We start from the raw sequence: 19,186 nt of genomic DNA on the forward strand, positions 1-19,186 counted from the left end.
ACATAAATACATATCTTTAAAAGGATGTTGACATTTATATGAGGTCATTCTATCTGACCTGCACTCTAACAGCATGTTCGTGTTTCCTCTTCATATCGTTGATGTACCAGGCCACTCCTGTCATGGTGTCTATGGCTTCTTGAACTACCTCATAGCCCTCCTCGTCTGGGTCAAAGTGCTTTGCAATTTCCTTTAAAAGAGATCAGAGACAGTTACAACTTCTGACAAGGGGTGGCACAACAGGGAACTAGTTAAATGCTTCCTCAAACAAAGAAAAATGTGTGTCCATATCAATTTTTTTGTGATTTTTCCATTGTTGCTTTTACCCTGTAAAATCCTAAATAGCTTGTAGCCTCTAGGCCCTTAATAATGAATCAAATTAAAGGACTGGAAAAGGGAAAATCACCCTTTGGTTGAGCTGTTTATCAGCACTCACAGGCATCGTGCAGCGCGTTAACAAGCTGTCACAAAATGACATTCCTTCATCATAATCCAGAAGGGCTGTGAACTACTCCTTAATAACTATAATAAGTAGAATAAATCTAAAGGCCTAAAGACTACATTTTGACAAAAGGTTGTGTTGAAGCAATGTGACCATTGAGGACGTTCTGTACCTGCAGCAGCAGGTGATATTTCAGGATCCTCTGAACTGGCTTAAGCAAGTAGGAGCCTAAAGGGAGGGAGCGCTTCAGAGCAGCCTGTCGATCCCTGAAGAACTTGGCTAAAGTTTTACTCCTCATGCAGTCGGTCAGGGCTGCCACTGAGCTAGAGGACAGCAGACAATGACATTTATCAGCTCATTCAAGCATGTTACATCTGATATCAACAGCAAAACGTTGCAAAACATGCATTTGTCCTAGCTACTTACTTGGGATAATTGGTGCAATACTGAGTGTAGATTTCAAAGTATTCACTCTGAGGAAACACAAGGCAGACAAACACATCAACAGTGTTCAAGTCCTGATAATGTTGTGAAGAAGATAGTAATGCTCACCTTGTCTACAAAGCACCTAGCAATGGCCACAGGGTCGTTCTCACACATGTCCAAAGACTGCAACAGTTCACTGAAATGCAGAACAGAAAGTTCAGTGTTAATGGATTTACTAACCTAATATGTGTGTCTAGGAAGGAAAACAAAAACAGAAGTAGACCACAAAAGGAAGAAAAGACGGAAGGAATAATGATTAGTGGCTGCCGTTAATAAATCAATGCTTATATTTTCTCTACGGTATTGACTTCTATTTCTGCCTCGAGTCAGATTGGATTTGTTAAGAAATACTTCCACTAGAGGGCAGCATACACTGTTAAACAAGAACCTTGTGTCATGTTCAGACTCAGCGTGAAAGAAGATGCATTTGACTTGAAAATCTCCGTTCTCACAGTCCCATCAAAAACAAGCTTTATTCTGAGCTAGGGAAACCCAAACCTGAGGACTGTATGGTATTTTAATGCTTAACACAGTGTGACATCACCTCAGTAAAATGTGCATGACTGAAGGAGCATATATGAAAAGAGGTCACTGTGGAAAAATACCTACATAATACAATAAACCTAAACACGAAAAGTTTTCAGCTGAATCATTCATAATTCATTCCATAATTTAGATCAAAGACTGTGTGGCTTGACTGAAACCAACTATAAGCAAATATGTCAACATGTTGACATAATGACACGATGAAAAACACATTGGTGTCGAGAGTTTTCAGACAGAAGGTCAATATTTGTTTACACTGCATGATTGCTTTGTCAACAACATTGACGGCTGGAAGAAGGTTAATTGTTAAAAAGAAATAAAAATTCTTGGGTCAAAGCAATGTCGTTTATTAATTCATCTCCATATCAAATGTGAGTTTAATGGCGACTCCCAGAGTAGTGAGAATTGTTGGGTTTGAAAGGGTTTTAATTACAGAAAAGTAGCATACTGTACTGTAGAGAAGATGGTTTACATGATCCCTGGTATGGTGAGTAAATGAGGTGACTGGATTTGTTGTTGTTCTTGTGTAAATGTTCCCAAAGAAACACTATAAATACTAATCTCTCTCCCAACAAAAATTTGGTTTGCCGTGGGCAGCCTCCTGCAAATTGGCACAACTCTGTTGCAATATTAAATAAACATGTGGCACCTATTCACAGAATGGCACAAAAATGTCTCCACCAAAACTATAAAGTAATAAAAGTCAATATTGCTATCTTCATTGCTGACTTAAAGAAGGCACGACCTCTCAGTGTGAGAAGAGAAGCTTCATCTCTCCGAGAAGGGCAACACATGACCCTTTGGATCCAAAATCTGTCAAGATCTCTCTTGTACAGCTGGCTAGAATTTTATTAAAAAAGTAATAAGATTCAAACCATCCCCATTTGTGGTTGAGAGCTGTACAACAGCCTTGACATTACCAGGGAGGCTCCTCACTGTGAGAGGAAAGAGGAATGTGTGTCAAGCAGCGTGGGCAGCAATGAGCACTTGCTGACATAAGATGATTAAATGCAAAACTAACTGCACCACCATTTGCAAGAGTGTTTACATTAGAGTGCGTTGCTCCATTGTTCCTCCCTGCATAAACTCTGAGTCAGTGAATGAAATTTCTTGACATTCCTTTTTAGAACGACAGAATAACATGTTACATACACAACAATATGCATGAAAATATTCCTTGCCCAATGGAATTGTATAAGGAAGTAATTACACCAATGACTGATCACAGCGTCCTCTGCTCTGCCATGTACTCCGTTGTACATTGTCTCTTCAAATATAATGCAATAAATTGACTATACTTTTTTTTAAGACTTGTAAGCTAAACTACAAGATAAAAATATCTAGAAACGAAATCATGGTGATTGGTGGGTTTACATTTGGGGTGATGACGTACCTGTTGAACTCATAGATGTCCTCTATGTTTCCAAACAGGGCACACACTTGTTCTGGCCGTATGGGAAGGTTGCTCATATCGATGATGTGAGCCAAATAGTCCTGGAAAAAAAAATATATATAAGCTCATTTCAATATTTGTTGACATCTTAAGGGCTGACTATCATTCAGGCACTTGCACATTCTTACCAGTAGAGGGAGCATTCAATAGAGAAACTAAAATTTCCCTTGTATCATTCTTATATCCTCTATGATGAGTTATCTATTCTCTCATGACATGTAATGTAATGTCATGTAATGTTCATAAACAGACAATAAATATTTAGGGCTTTTCTGTGTTAAAAAAAAAAAAGCAGGATCATTAATTCACAAGTTATATAATGTTTAAAGGATCCTTTTAAGGATTTGTTCCATTGACTGGAGGCCAGTGTGACATTCTGGAAGAGGTTCTATTGCGCCCAGACCATAGCATCAGTACAGCCTGTTCCCCTCCCAGGAACCAACTCCCCCTAGACCCCAGGGGTATTCAGAAGTAGATAAAAATACACAGTAACCAAATATGCCAACATCTGGATGATTGCCCTCTTTCTTGGTAAGCTGCACACAAACAACTCCAAACAAGTAGATGAGTAAGTTGACGAGAGACAAACACACGTACACTCGGTGACTGTATGAAGACTCTACCAGTAAACAGCTTGTACACACACCCTGCCTCCCAGATGATGTGCTGCAAACACACACATACATAGCAAGCCTGCCAGGCAGCCCAGATTAAGAGTAGAGTCATCACATCGCACTACTGAAAGAACTGCAGTCGGTCATGGATGAAGAATTCCAGTGCAGTGAGAGCAATGCTGACATGCAGTCAGCAGGGCGTCTCATCGTCTCCTATGGAAAAACTCGCCACTGGTGTTACACCATACACACGTGACCTTTAGCATAGCGTGAGAGATTTAATTCGATGTATGGAGTCCCCCAGCTTATAGTGCCACAGGCTGCGCTTTAGTAAAGAATAAGCAAGGCTGTTTTTCCTTTTGTGGGACCAACAAAAACTCTTATCAATTATTAAAGGGACATGTTGGACTGGCTTTTTTTGTGAATCCCATAAGCATGATCCACATTCTTGTCTAAACAATTTCTCTGGGTGTGTTCAGGCCAGGTGTTGAGGTTGTATTTAGACATGTAAGACCAGCTGGGTCAAACAGCTGTTCTCTGTATTCCATTGATAGACAGTTAAGACTGAGATATCTGAGAGTGAGTAAACTAGATCTAAAGGTAAAGTGGACATAACTTCAACAGCTGTTGTGAGAGAGTTCAGTGTCAATATCAAGGGGAAGCTTTGAATTAGTTTGCTGAAATAACAATGCCAAATGAAAGACGAGTTTCACACATCTCTGTCAGATCCATGGCTTGGTGTGAAATGAAAATGAGCTGTATGGAATCTATTTGATTGAAGCCATACTGTAATCATAAAAGGACACATCTGTACTGTACTGTGTTCCCACAGTGTAGTGTATGGAAAAGCCAACTGCTCTGCTTTCATTTATGTTATTCTCCCGTTGGTGCAAAGATGGAGGTGTTTGTGTTGGCTGGGAGGGCCTGAGAAATCAGGCTATGCTAGAGCTCTCTGCAGGGCCTGTGTGACAGAGGCCAGACCAGGCAGGGCTGCTGTGCCTGTCAACTGAAATTGTTTAAAGTCCTGGAAGCGTTTGTCCGAAGCAAGTCGTTATTCAAGCTGCGACGAGGGCAGTGCTCCCTCCCACAGCAACTGCCAGACGCCAGCGCAGTCGGAGACAAGGTGAGGAGAGGTGCTAGCTGGTTTACTGCCAGTCACTCTCAGAAATGCCTCACGTGTTAAAGACATTACCAGCAGTGCAGCCGAGACTGTTGGACAGCAGAGTGCTCCTGTTTCTACGCAAGACCACAGAAGATTGATAGCCAGGTTTCAGTCTGGAAGTTGTTTTCAGACTACAAAGGTAGAAAAAGTGATAAGAGATAAGTGGTCTGTTGAGTGGTAAAATCATCCCTCTATTTTCCATGCTTCACATCTCTGAGATGAGGTTTTTACTATCTTTGAATAAGATCTTAGAGCCCAAGTTTCCTGCCATGAAAGACCGGCACTGGGTCCCAGTTTTGACTGTGTTTGAACTCCACATATGAGCACAGTCCATAATCCTGGGCTACAGGCTGTAAACTTTCACTGCACTGTAAATATACAGAATAGTTTATACAAAACACTATGAGCAGATCATAAACTCCCCTGCCTTCATCTCTATGAACTAGAAATCTATAAACAAAGCACACAACTGCCAGATGTCAGGCATGCATTTTGGTCAACTGACCGATTTGTTTAGAAAGCAGGAAATCAGAATGGATCCTGGTGATGAAAAGAAAAAGAAAAATCCAATGGATATTTTACAAGTACCAGACTCATTTGTAGCCACAAACAGCTGCTTGGAACACAGTAGCCATTATCTGCCCTCAACTGTTGTTGAGCCCAATTCCCCTATTTTGGCTCCAGGCTGGCCAAATTCAGTAAATCACCTCCTCCTAGAGTGCTGCAGACATTAAGTCATAGCTGCACATTAATCCAAGTCAAACATGTGCTTTAAATACACTGAATACTGATGATTTACTCTCTATAACATCAATGATTGGCTCACAGTGAATACTTGGCAGAAAGTGAAAAACAGCAACTATAACGGAAAATAAAATTTGAGTACAGTCAGCATTACCCTGACATCCACTCACCTCCACAATGCTGCGCAGGTCCTTGACATACATGCGCTCTGTCTCAATGATCTCCATGACAACACGGTCCACATAGGTCAACTTTGGGTTAGGTGCCATGGTGTCTGTGACGACAGGCAATGCAGGGATGTGACGTATTTGAGCACTTCCCTTCCTGTTGGAGGCGGCGTTGTTATTGTTCCACTGGTTGCCGATCACCCTGGGCTCCAGCCGTTCCTGCCAGTGGACCCTGGAGCTTGTGAGGGTGGGACTCTGGTCTCCAGCCTGCTCTCCGGTACCTTCAGCTGGGCTCAGCTCCAAGTCTATGTCCTCCTCGCACGGTATAGGTGGGGTGGTAGAGGAAGGAAGAGCAATGGTGCTTCCAAAAAGGCTGCGACTATCGCGGGATGAGCCAGAGGACAGGGTGGACACCAGGCTCACTGGACGTTCACCCTCTCCGTCCAGTGGCTCCACACATAGCTGGCTGTAACAGTCTGGGCCCAAGTCAATGTTTGCCTGGTCATGTTCACTGGTGAAGAGGGGCGAGGACAACTGAAGAGATTCTGGGACAGGTGAGAGAAACACAGGCAGACGTGTCAGAATTTGACAATGTATAGCAGCAGTAATAGTCAGCACACTTTGATATCCAGCTGGCTTCGGCATCCTGAGACACTCCAAACCTATGACTACCAGAAATGGTTGAGCGTCTCATACTCAAAAAATACTTTAGATCAAGTATCTCTTTGAAACACTAGGTTTTTTTTTTTGGTTAATTTTAGTTTTTTTTATTACTTACTATGTGTGCCTTTTATTTAAAATAATGCTTTTTTATCTAAAATAATGTCATTAATCTTATTTACACATCTGCATACCAACCCTGTCAACTGTCTTTTGCTAGTGCCTACTCTGCAACTGCACGAAAGGGCTTAAATTAACTTGAGATGCTTGAGATGAAAATGCCAAAAGTAAACAGTAGAAATACGCATTCACATAGCTAATTTTTAGGGTATAAAACTCTAAAAAGAGGAATGTTCAGAGTATTACGCTTCTCCTACAAAGCTGTTTCAGTTTACTTGTAGTATTTTATCCTAGTTACCATGATGAACAAGGACTTTGTTTAAAAAAATCTGCTGTTTTATGTACTTTTTTCAATAATGCTACTACTGTTATGTTACTAACCAGATGCACTTTTGAATCATCTCAATGGTTGTCTTCTCTCAACAAGTAGAAACATAGCTGCAAGGCTGCATTGACTGCATTAAGACACTGTCTAGGGACAACTTCAGATAAATATAATTCTGCAAATGTTCAAGCTACAATAAACAGACTACTATCCAAGAATCAATGAAAGACAGCTCTGGGCTTTGTGATTCTACTCCAAGACTGAGACACTGAGGAGTGGTTTACAGTAAAAGGCTTTGCTCAAATCATTACTGACATGGCCTAATTGCAACACTGCATATTCTATGGAAAACCCAGCCATTTCCCCTTGTTCTCCTGACTGCTGAAGATTGAGCCTTGGAAAAACAGAGAGGGAAAAATGATGGGAAGAAAAAAAAAAAAAAAAATCAGGGGAAGGGAACAGGAGCTTTGTTTATATGTCTTAATTGAGCTACGTCTGAATTTAAGAGAAATGGAATCCATATTCAGTTTCACATCCTTCCTGGCCAGATGGGGAATTTTCCTCAGGAACCTTTCCTAAATATATGAAGTCATGGTGGTGTGAGAATGGGGCACTGAGTGGCAACTGTGCAGAGAGCTCCATTTCCTTAAATATTTGCAGGCCTAAGAGGTCAAAACCATTTTGCTCAGCTAAAGAAATGGAGCTTTGTAATGTAATTTAACTTCAGACTCATAAATGGAACTCAACGAGGCATAAACCACCATTTAGCTAAATATTAAGTGAAATCATTCAAAGTGAGTGCTACTGCCACACTGGGATAAAGAGCATAATTTGGTGTTGATAGCCAACAGATGTAGCTTGTGTCATGAGCCTGAAATACACCAGTGTTGACAAGCTTTAACCTAACATGTTTTGTCATTAGATGTGCATCAACAGACAGCAGCCCACAGCTGATAACACAAACCTGATGCTGTAGACAAAATGTATTTTGTAAATGAAGAGGCTACGATCTAACTGATTCACTTTTAACAAGCATACAGTTTTATAGAGAACATACAGTCGTTTACGCCTCTCCTTGGAATAAATTATATAACACGAACAAAATATTTCACATCAGAGCATCAGAGAGCCCAGAGTTAGTGATTTATTAAGTCTTGAGAAAAGTGTGACATGCAGCTGGATGAAGGGCTTCACATGAAAAATCAAACAAAAACACAAACACACACACACAGACACCTCTTGGCATCCTTCAACTTTCCATGAGTCAGTAGTGTGCTCATGAGAGTCTTGTTCACGCTGCACTACTAGCTCCACAATCCAAACTGGGCTGCCTCAACAACAGTTCCCATGCAAAACCTCACTGGGAGAAATGGATGAGCTGGCAAATAGGAGCTGACCACTAGAGAAAACTTTGTTTACGCTCCATGACAAATCACAGGGTTGATGGTGTTAAAGGAGTGCAATGGGAAGCTACTACACTCTCTACACCACTATGAATTAGAATGAGGCATCTGCTTCCTTTGCTGCTTCTGTCTTAACTTTTGGTTTTGAGTTTTTCTGTATCTGGCATGTGAAACTCCCTTCCTCTCGCCTTCTCTTCCTCCCACCCAATATCCCTCTATTATAAAGCTGCTGTGCAGCAGACTGCAATCAATGCCAAGTAAAAGGGAGGGGGAGGAACAGCACAATGTAGACTACAGACAGCCAAAAATCAACACCATGCTTGCACAGTTTCCATACTAGTTAATATACCATTGCTCAGAGTCATTATCTATATGCACATTTGAAGTGGTGTAACAAGATAGGTACAACTGAGCTGCACTAAAGAGTGAACATGTTAAGACTTGAACATGCACTTGACTCCAGCATCAGGTCAGCTCCTACCACAGCTTTGATTGACCACTTCAGACACAGGCTCTACAGGCAGACATTATCTGTGGCTGATACCACACACCACATGTTTTGGTGGAAAACAGCCACCGTGAACCAGTCACTGACTCTGTTGAAACAGGCCGTGCAGAGGAATGCAAATGACCTGGTCAACAAGCAGGTCTGAGATAAGCCGAGTACATGGTCCTGTGTCGTGCAGTGCAAAGGTTTTCCATTCTGCCTGTCGCCCCGGACAAAGACGACTTGTGTTCTGCAGAATAGTTTGCATCCTCTGTGACTCCTGCACTTCATCAATTTTGATGCTGTTCTCTCAATATACTAAGTAAGCAACCATTATCATGCAGACAGTGTAAAAGCAGAGCGTCTGGTCTTGCTCAGTGCCACAGAGCTCCTTCAGCATCTGCAAACATTTATCACTAATCTCAGAGGGATCTGTAGCCACTGTGGCAAGGCCATGCCCATTACTGTGCCTCCCAGTTGTCAGATGTGGAGGACTGTCAAGTGTCTGGTATCAAATTTTGCCTTTTTAAAAACATATTTACAAGTTTTCACTTAAATAAAGCTTGACTAGACTGTATTGTCCCTGGTATGTTTTTCCATACACAGTATCCATATACAGTTTATTTTTACTGTCGTCTTATATTTTATTGTGATCTCAGTATATCTTTAGTGTGCATTCCTGTGTTTAAGCTGTTATGGTTTGTATGCATTTGCTGGTTGTACTGTTGGTGCCTTTGCAGTGTTTTGAGAGCCACTGCCTTGATAGTAATTTGAGAAAATGAACATACTTACTAAACTAAATGTGATGTTACATTCAAGCAATTTTGATTTCAGAAAAAGAGACTCATGACAGATAACAGCTGCTTTAGAACAATTTGTTACCATTAACTTTATTGGTAGGAAAAATAGATCTTGGAATTTATCCCTTTAAACCCAAATGCCAGTGAAGTTTTGGCAATAACTGCAGGGAAAGGTCTATAAAACGAAACCACTGTTATTAAAAAAAAAAAAAAAAAGGGGCAGTGAACAGTACACACTAGTTTGAAGCATCTGTTTTCTGCGCAACTACCAATCGGTTGAGGCTGTCAAATATGAATTCATGTTTTTCATGTATTTGGAATTAATAAGGGTTTATTGATACCAATGCAATTACTGATTGCCATTTAGAAACATTGTGTTTCCGACAGGTTGAGAATTTACCTGTGATGGTTGGTGGCGCAGTGTGTGACTGATGTGCATGTAGAGACTCATGCAGTTTAGAGGGGGAACGTGTAAGCCGGGGTATTTTGTGTAGCTACAATTTACACATGTCTCATAAACTGCTCACATGCAGACTATCAGTAGATGCTACAATATTTCTCATGGCCCTTCCTTCCTGACAGCTCAGTGGACTGACCTGTTAAATCATACCTTAAACAGAATGGCTGTGGTGACGGTTTTGTACAGTTAAATATATGGTCCAGACTAAAATTTCCATTTCAGCTCAGCCATGGATTTTCACATTCAAACACCACAATGTCACATCACAAGTATACTTCCTCAATAACACTCTCCTTTGTTTTAGAACTACGTCAATACAGTTGTTAACTCACAGACATAACCATTAACCAAGTCAAGGTTAGACAGACAGTATAGTATTACATTTCAGTCAGCTTCTTAACCTCAATAATTCACAGCAGTTTTTCTATGAAAGTCATCAGCAAGATTATTTACAAAGAGTGTAGAGACTGTGTGATCCTCATTGGATTACATTAGGTCAGACACTTGTGCGTGAACAGGTTACTAATGTTGTGGCTAAAAGAAAAATGGCTGGAATTCCAGAAAAAAAAAAAAACTCCCAGCCCCTCATTGTAATTCTTTGAATTCCAGTTTCCTGCCTGTTAAGCCGAGGTTAACATTTACAGACAAAGGTGTGTTAATGCTACAAGCATGACCTTCCCTTCTCTTTTGTTGCCTCCCTGAATCCAAATCCCCCGAACAGAGGTCCACTTTAACGCGGTGCCGCTGTACATTAATACAACTTGTAACCAAATAACCATGTAAAGTTAATGCTGAGTGATTTTAAACGAAGAAAGTGGCAACAAAAAAAAAAAAAAAAAAGTCAGAGCGCAGGACTCCCGATTTGATGTGAAACAAGTGAGTGCTAGGGTTATAACAGGTGACTTGAATGCTTCAGGCTGTTTCATTGCTGAAAGCAGACAGAACATACACTCACTGAGGGGCTCGATGACTAATCAGTCTAGAGCGAATAATGTAAAGTCTACACTTCCATTTCAGTGTGAGCTTATCAGAGGGCTAACAATGCAGACAGTTCATAAACTTTTCCGCCTCTGACGTCATGGTTATAAGAATGCCATGCAGTACCTAATAAGGTGGTGCAAGAGGGGAACAAAAACTCTGAAATGAAAACTCCAGCACCTGGTTATTAACTTTTCTAAAAGGCTACAGTCACATGTATGACAGAGGTGATCTCTGTCTGTCTGAAGTTGTTGGTGTATGGGACATAAAGCATTCCTTTAGACAGAAAATTCTTTGGCTTATGTAATAACAATTTTGGCATGCTTGGTCAACGACAGACACATCTAAGAAACACGTTCTTGGAATAAGCTCCACAGATATGATCCGGTAGGTAAAGATGCATCAGTTTTTTTTCCAGCTTAATATTACCACCTTTTGTGAGAGCATGATAAGCCAGGGCATGCAACTGTGATCTTAGTTGTTGGTTGCAAAATCATGTGATGATATGACCTGTGTTTTCTCAGCATCTCATGCAAACCAGCCTCTATGCAGATAACCATGCAAATTCAACCCAGGACAAGCTATAACTGCCACGTCTGAGTATCTAGCTTATCCAACTTGGGTTTTACACTGTCAACGGGATGGAGACATTATGTTGTTTGTATCCAGCGCATTGCATAACACAATGTCTACTTGACTTAGGGTATTAGGAAACAAAAGAGATACAAAACGAGGGTAATAACAATGGAAGTCATAATGATTATAGTGTTCCACGTGTGATGGAAAATGTTTCAAGCATCAACAACAGATAATAATAATAATCAGGTTGACTTAATTATATGTTTAAAACAGTTGTATAAAGCAAAACTATATAAAAATGCACTGATTATTTGAATTCATACACGTTCTAATGTGTCAGTCCTCGCGTACCTTAAAGATGGCAGTGATAAGAGTAGTCCACCAAAGCAAAAGGCCTGAAGAAGGTGTCAAGTCCAAGTTCAGGACGATTTCTAAATCACCTTTTTCCTAGCTCCTCTCCAATCTCTTGTGAGCAGACTTTTAATATGATGAATGATGAGTGTGTCCTACTCAGTGAGTTAGGTATGACTCTCCAGGAAGCTGCTTCCCAGAGAGGCACACCTATTTCAGCTGAACTTAGTAGGACCTCTGAATTTGCCTATGACACTACAAAAATAATCCCTATGTTTGTGTTTATGTACTATCCTGTTGGTCTTGTTTTTGTCATCTAACCAAAGAAACAGGAACAACACTGTCTCTATGTTCAGCAACAAAATACTGCACATGGACTTCGCATTAGAGAATGACTTCTCTCTTGAGCACCTTTGCTCCTGTCACTATTTGCTGCCTTTGGCAAGTCTGTCATTTTCAGCAGTGTTAAGCAATTTTCTGAGCGTCGAAAACAAAAAATAACAGTAAGAGTGACAGCATTGTGGACAGAAGATCCCACAGAATAAAACAAGCCCCTGCCTGCTAAGTTAGTAGCCTTCACACAGCTGCTCCTACTTGATTCATACTGACTCATACATCAAATGGTGATGAATCTGAACCCAGCGTACGATGAATCACACTCAAAGCCACCTTGTGATATTTCTCCAGACACTGGCTTGATGATACCTGCATGATCAGTGACGATAAAGCTGTGAAATATTAGTAATTTCAACGCTCTGTTTCATCACAATGAGTCATTCCTTGTTTCTCAGGTGCCTGGCACTATCTTGGCAGCTTCATACATTAATTCCATCCCCTTGGGCCAAAAAGGGTTTTTTTTTTTACAAGTGCTGGTAATATAGGATGAGTCTACACCAACTGTCTCCTCAGTAAATTTCACAACTTTTCTTGCAACACCCTCATTCTCCTTGACAGAAGTCATAGTTCTAAGCACTTTCTTGTTTTTCTTTACTGTGCTTGAACAGGGTTACTAATTTGTGGAGATTCGAACTGGCCACAAAAAGAACTTTCACCTTCCACATTAACGCAGTTAGCAAGGTGGAAAATCCTAGTTCCTAACTGGCTGATTAGTACGTTCACTCACAAGCAAGAAAAAAAAAACGGCAACTTCAAACTGGCTCTTGAGGCTGCTAATCTGCTAACGTATCTTTCAGAGCCAAGGGCACAGTGTGTGACCTTGTTTCCCTTGGGGGGATAAAGAGCAAATCATGTTTTGCACTACATCTTAATAAAGCCCTTCCGCTACTCAACATCCACTCTGAACTTCCTTCTTCAGCACCCCTCCACAGCCTCTAGCACTCATCTCCTCCAGCGGTGGCTGTTGGGAGACAGGGAGGTAGTCCTGTGCTGATCCCCATGGGAAAAACTCCTCCCCACCTGGCAACGGTGAATGGCTGCTCCTCAGGAGGGCAGGAGGCACAAGCATAAAGGGTGCCTCTGAGGATTAAGTCCCAAGTCTCCACAGACCATTATCAAACAGCATGAGTCAGAACACTGATGATTAGATACTGAGACCGATGGCCCGGATTGATTTCTTATCCCTTGATGCAGAGAAGAATCTAGGTCACTTCAAGGTTTTTCTGCTTTGAACTGCACTTTATAGGTACAAGATGGTTTGATTTACATCCGTGTTTGGCCACTCAACAAGCTTTTAATGCTGTGTTAATAATTAACCTGAGAGTCGGTAAATAAACCGCTGTGGACAACAGAGGCTGAGCACACAAACACGAATTGAACCTGCATTCCACACTGACAGTCAAGGTCAAAATGTTGTGTTGGGAAGTTTTGGGGGAATTTTGGTGTTTAAAAGTGAAACTAACTGTGTTCTGGCATTGCTTCAGTTTTTTTTTATTTCTGAAATGCATGAGGAATCCACCTGGGGACATCTGACAAACTATGATCGTAAAAAGTTGTGTAACTCTTACAAAATACTCAGTTATTGCACTTTAGTTTCTCAGAAAAGCACAATGAAATAATCAATGTTTACATGTTTGTAAATTTGACCTTATGATATACACACCAATAGAGACAGCAAAGGCCAAAATCCCTTCTCGCACATTTAAAGTGACATGTTTCAGAGACACAGGATTCTCAGAGTAACAAAAGTACAAAACTCCTCAAAAAGCTCAAAAATTAATCCTATAAACTCCCCTGTGCTTGACCCTGGCTCTTAAAGGATCCAGCCGTGCCAAATGACCTCAGTGCATAGGCATGTGATGATCCACTTAGGAAACTCCTCCATCAACAAGCCCCCCCTCCAAGAACCCTTCAGGCACTAGCAACACAGCCAGCCCTGGATCTATTCAAAACTCGCATTTCCTCTGGACAACACACACCATCTGGGCCCTGAGGTGTGAGTCCATTGTAAACTTTACCACCAGTCTGACAGTCTACAACAAAACTGCTGTCCCGTTAGCGCCTCTCTGCAGAGTCCACACACATGCTGGTGGCACAGCAGCTGTGTGAAGTGTGGAGGGAAGAGGGTCGGGGAGGAATACTTCATTTACTTCACGTCAAGCTGTTTATCACATGCAGCGTTATAAAGGGTGTGATGCTGTTTGCCCTGTAGTTTAGGCCTTATTAACACTTAGTGTATACAGAAGTAAGTGAGGAATTTGCTCGCTTGCTTTGGTACTTACTTTTGTCAGTCTTTTGTACACATTACTAGACACAGAACAGATATGTTTGCGTCCTGCTATAATGAGTTACAAGCAAGAGCATTAATTACATAAACCATCTTTTCCAAAAACATGTCATTAACATTTCTGAGCCCTTATTGTGTCTAGTGTCACGTCTGTGGTGACACCAAAATATTCCAATGCACTGCATGCTTGTTTTCAAAACATCAACTGAATGTAAAGTGTTATGGGGGAAGTTGATAAAGAGATTTATAGATTCAAATGAGTTTCTATGAGAGGCCACCTAACAGGAACACCCAAGCCAAAGAGCCTGTAACTAATGTGGGTAATCCACCAGAAGAGCTCTATAAGGAGGAATGCCATTGCAGGAGCTGTAAAATAATTTACATTGAAATAAATTCTTTTGTGAGGGGTACGGGAGCCTCAGACAAACAATGAAATGAAATACAGAGACTATAGAGCTGTATAAATTCTATTACAATAGCAGCTATGTAACAGTGGCTTATATAAACCTATGCAATGCTAGTTAGATGTTGCAGATGTACAGGACAGGGGACTGCCGGCAGTTTCAGTGAGTGTCAGTGCATGACTTCAAAACTTTGCTGAACAGGAGTCGCTTCAGGCTCACCTGAGGCTGCCTGTGATTAATGCTTCGGGCAATTAAGCAGAAAAAGACTTCCAGTCCAGGAGCTCCATTAACAAGCCCACTCAGAGACGCAGCCATCCCTGCCATCATCTATCTATGTCCACAACCCTATGCCCACTGGTCTGGAAAAGCTGCAGTGAATGGAGATGATCCGTCCGTCCCCCCAGAACCCCTTTAAAGCTGTACATTCTGCACACACAGCTACATTCCTGCCCGGGGTTAAGTAGGTCAGAGAGAAGCCTTATCTTTGACAGAGCTGCTTCATGCTGCCTCAGGTCGACTGATGCCTGGTTAAGTCGCTGTCACTGGATTGACAGCCTAGACGTTCTATATTTCATATGTGGGACACAAGGATTATAATCATGCTGGTTCATGTTTGACCACGGTGATGAAAGTTTGGTAGGAAATAGGAGGTGTCTTTTCCTGGAAAAGCATTCAAAGTGCAGAACAATAACAACATCTGGAAAGATCTTGGTGCATAGCCCGAATGTTTTCCTTTATGCTGGTTACATCTGATAATGGATGGTGCCGTCCAAAGCCTGCAGGCGGTAAAATAATCAACACAGCTTCAAAATTCTTTGACCCTTTAGAGAAATTGGAGCTGGATGGTAGCTACAACCTTTTCATTGTTTTCTTTGACCAGACAGGGGGGATTCCTTTCAACATGCATTCCCCCTGCCTGTTAACCACATGCAATCATCACCTCACACAGATAGTACATTACCAGCAGCCCTGCCACTTAATTACCATCCATCCATCCACAGCAGGAGAGCCAGGTCCGTCACACTTTAACTCCCAACAGTTTCACAAACAAACGAGTCTGAAAATATTTCAGCTGCAAGTGGGTGTTCTGTCATGCCAAGGTGATTTCGTACTAGACATCTGAGCTGCAAAATGAGCTCGAGAACGTGTTGTCAGTGTGGAGTGGCCTTTTGAGGAAACAGACACACAAATTTTCACGAGGGCGGCACACGTCTCCCTGAGCCAAAAGCCTCTTCTAGCCAAAGCTGAACCAAAGGGACAGGCGTAGAGGAAAAAGGGAACCATTGACACATTGGTATTCTTGAGCCAAAGTTGAAGCTCAGTGCCAAATGTGTTCAGTAGAGAGGAGAGGAGGCGTGGGGGCGGTTGGGGGTTGAGGGACAGAGCAGGCAAACAGATACAAAGAGGCCCTGTGTCAATGCAGTGGCTCCACGACTGAAGATAATGAACACTAAAATAATATGTAATTTGAGTGGCCCCCAGCATACAAGGTCAGCACCACTGGCTAGACTAACCATCTTGGCTGTCGGTGAGTCTGACACATTCTGGTTTGATGTGCGAGTGTTCAGGGGTTTCAGTTGTATGAAGGGGGTTGGCTGAGCTCCACAGCCACACAAAGAGACTCTCTGCCAGCTGGGACTGTAGGAGGGGAGTTCATTGCTCTTTCGGCTCTGCCTCTACATTTCCTCTATTCTTCCATTTCCAGCATTTTTCCATTCACCTCTGCTGTACTTGGGTGTTATGTTAATGCAGTGCCCTGGGTAACCAGATATACCATTCCAACTCATTAAAACTCCATATTATAAGACTGGTCAATTCATACGTAGCAATTGCCAGAGCATGGGTTGCACTGCATATAAATGCACTGATCTTACCTTCCCCCATTGGGCCCTGGTGGAGAGCAGAATGGGACCCCTCTGGCATGGCACTCAGGCCTCTGGAGCTGACAAAACAAAACATAACATTGGCACTTCATGTTGGGATTTACAGTACAGACAGCCAGGCAAAGTTTATCATTTTCGGTGGGTTTGGACTAAACACACTAAGTTACTCGTGTGTTCTTGACTGTCCTGGCTCACTGAAAGCAAAAACTAGCCTAAGTCAAATCAGGTCTTCTATATAAGGGAATTTCTTCCCGTTCCCCTGCTTGCTACGCTGCATTAGCTCATGCCAGCCCCTTTGTAATGTATGGTGTAACCAGAGCTGAGGTATGTAGGGGTGACTGATATGAGCTCATGCTTAACAGTAGAAAAAGGGCAAGAGTGAGTCCAATTTGCCATAATTGGACACTCAAGGGATTTACCAGCTACAAAGTTGATGTTTTTTTGCTTTTATCTTAAAACCTCTGTGACTGCCATTTGAGCTATATAGATACTTTAACATATTTGATTGAAAATGACCTCAAAACAGCATTTCAAGGTGGTTTATAAAAAGAAAAATGTCACTAACATAATTATGGATGTGAGCTACATAAAATTACTGAAGAATGATAGGTGAGCGCAACACAGGGACATTTTATATTTTTGTTTTTGTATAAATTTGTTTAGTAAGTGCAACAAATAAATCTATACCACATCAAAACAAGTCTCTCATTATCAGCGTAACTGTCCAGTGAGATTACAGGTTCCCCCCTGGTGGCATGTATTTTCCTAATCCCTCATGCCAGGCTGTGGTACTGTTAATGATGAGGTGTGTCCCCTTGGAGCCGCTATGCTGCCAGTTTCTCACATCACTGCCTCTCTGGCTCCTTATAGCAAATTAACATGGAAGACTGTGCATGAGAACTTGTCTCCCTGTGATTCCTGGTGTGCCTCCGGCCTTTTAAACATCACATTCTTGGGCCAGCTAGATCAGAGGAGCAGGAATTCTTCAGGGATTAGGATGGGCATTGTTCCTAGTGCGTTTGCTGGCCACTGTGCTGAACTGACAGCCAGGCCAGCCGAGGCCAAACCGAGCCCACTGCCAGGAGGTTCGCCAATTAAGATGTGCAGGAATGCAAGGAGAAAAGTCACAGAGCTGGTTCTGTACATTAAGATCACTGCCTTCGTGTTGGGTCCCTGCAACTGCAGCCTGGACTGAAGTAAATTTTGTTTAATAGACAAGAAACTCTGGTGCCACAAAACTTTTTTTTTTTCATTTTAGGACAAAGCACAACAAGTGACTCATGGAAAAATCTTTCCATCTTATCAATATGAAACAAAATTACTTTTTGGACTCATATACAATGTATTTTTGGCTTATTTACTTGGCAATGAAAAAGAGCATATCTAGAGAATATTGCAATTTCATGTTTCAAAAACATCACAAATTTGCAAAACTCAGAATACTTGTATTCATATGATGTATGTACTGTGACAAAGTAGGATGATATTATCTAGTCACTGTTGAGAGCATGGATACACAATACAACAAACAAGGGGGCGCTGCTTTCCACCGCTGGAGACAGCTCTAGGCAAGTAATGTAATGACGTTTAATGCTGCACTCGCAGTGTTTGTTCCAGACTGGTAATAACAGCTGTTAATGCTAACGTTGGCTACGTTGTCACAGCAAAACTTACAGATAGCTCCTTTAATTCATGTAAAATATTCTCTGTCTGTAAACTGCAAATAAAGTTTATACTTTTAATCTGTTGGGCCCTGCCTTGAGCATGGATCTTACAGGATCTTTGAGAACGAAAAGAATAACAAATGCCGTAAAATGCTGATTTATGCTCAGTCAATGCAGCACTGCTACTGTGACATCATCAAGAATGAAGCCTCCTTAAACAGCCTTTGACCAAGTTTAGCCAATTGATTGTCAAGTGATGAGTTAGTTTGTGTAACCTGTAGATTATCCATGTTGAAGGGCAGGCTTTGAACTTGTCTCAGTGAACAGTGAACTAAGAAAAATCCTCTGATAAAGCTGCCCACTATGACCTCTGAGCTAACCAGACCAAAACTATGCTAATCATCTTTTGGTCAATGAGAAGCTAGACCAGGAATAATACGCTAAAACCTAGATATCCTGCAGACGTCTGGGTCTTAAAAATGTTTTTCTAGTGTCTTATCGAAGGCCGTAGATGTAGAAAGATGGTGTGGGTGAGGAAAGCAAAATTCTTCTAAATGTCTAACAGGACAGAGTAAAGCAGATAAACCCACAATCTTTAACACTTCTGGACAGAATTCAACAATCGTAGCTCATTACCTTTCCCCTCCTGTTTGCTGACATATGGCAATTCCAAATCCTTGTTTTCCTAGGGAGGGGGCACAGACAGATTTCAAATCCTAAAGAAAACACTACGTACAGGCTAACATTCATACCAAGCTTGCCACCTGTGCTTGAA

At 41.6% G+C, this 19,186-nt stretch overlaps 1 protein-coding gene across 1 annotated transcript in view; it reads right to left on the minus strand.

Annotated features, from left to right (window-relative positions):
- The window catches only part of LOC111226083 (pleckstrin homology domain-containing family G member 3-like), a 31,118-nt gene that overhangs the window by 8,580 nt on the left and 3,352 nt on the right, over positions 1–19,186 (minus strand). The window contains exons 2-8 of the mRNA XM_022751176.1: positions 16,739–16,806; positions 5,618–6,159; positions 2,868–2,968; positions 995–1,064; positions 869–915; positions 615–765; positions 59–190 (exon numbers count right to left, since the gene is read on the minus strand). Coding sequence (XP_022606897.1) covers positions 59–190; positions 615–765; positions 869–915; positions 995–1,064; positions 2,868–2,968; positions 5,618–6,159; positions 16,739–16,787 — 1,092 coding nt within the window. The 5' untranslated portion in view covers positions 16,788–16,806. The remainder of the gene's footprint in view (positions 1–58; positions 191–614; positions 766–868; positions 916–994; positions 1,065–2,867; positions 2,969–5,617; positions 6,160–16,738; positions 16,807–19,186) is intronic.

This window comes from Seriola dumerili, unplaced genomic scaffold (genome assembly GCF_002260705.1).
Source record: "Seriola dumerili isolate Sdu_G_001 unplaced genomic scaffold, Sdu_1.0 BDQW01000149.1, whole genome shotgun sequence".
NCBI classification, from domain to species: Eukaryota; Metazoa; Chordata; class Actinopteri; order Carangiformes; family Carangidae; genus Seriola; species Seriola dumerili.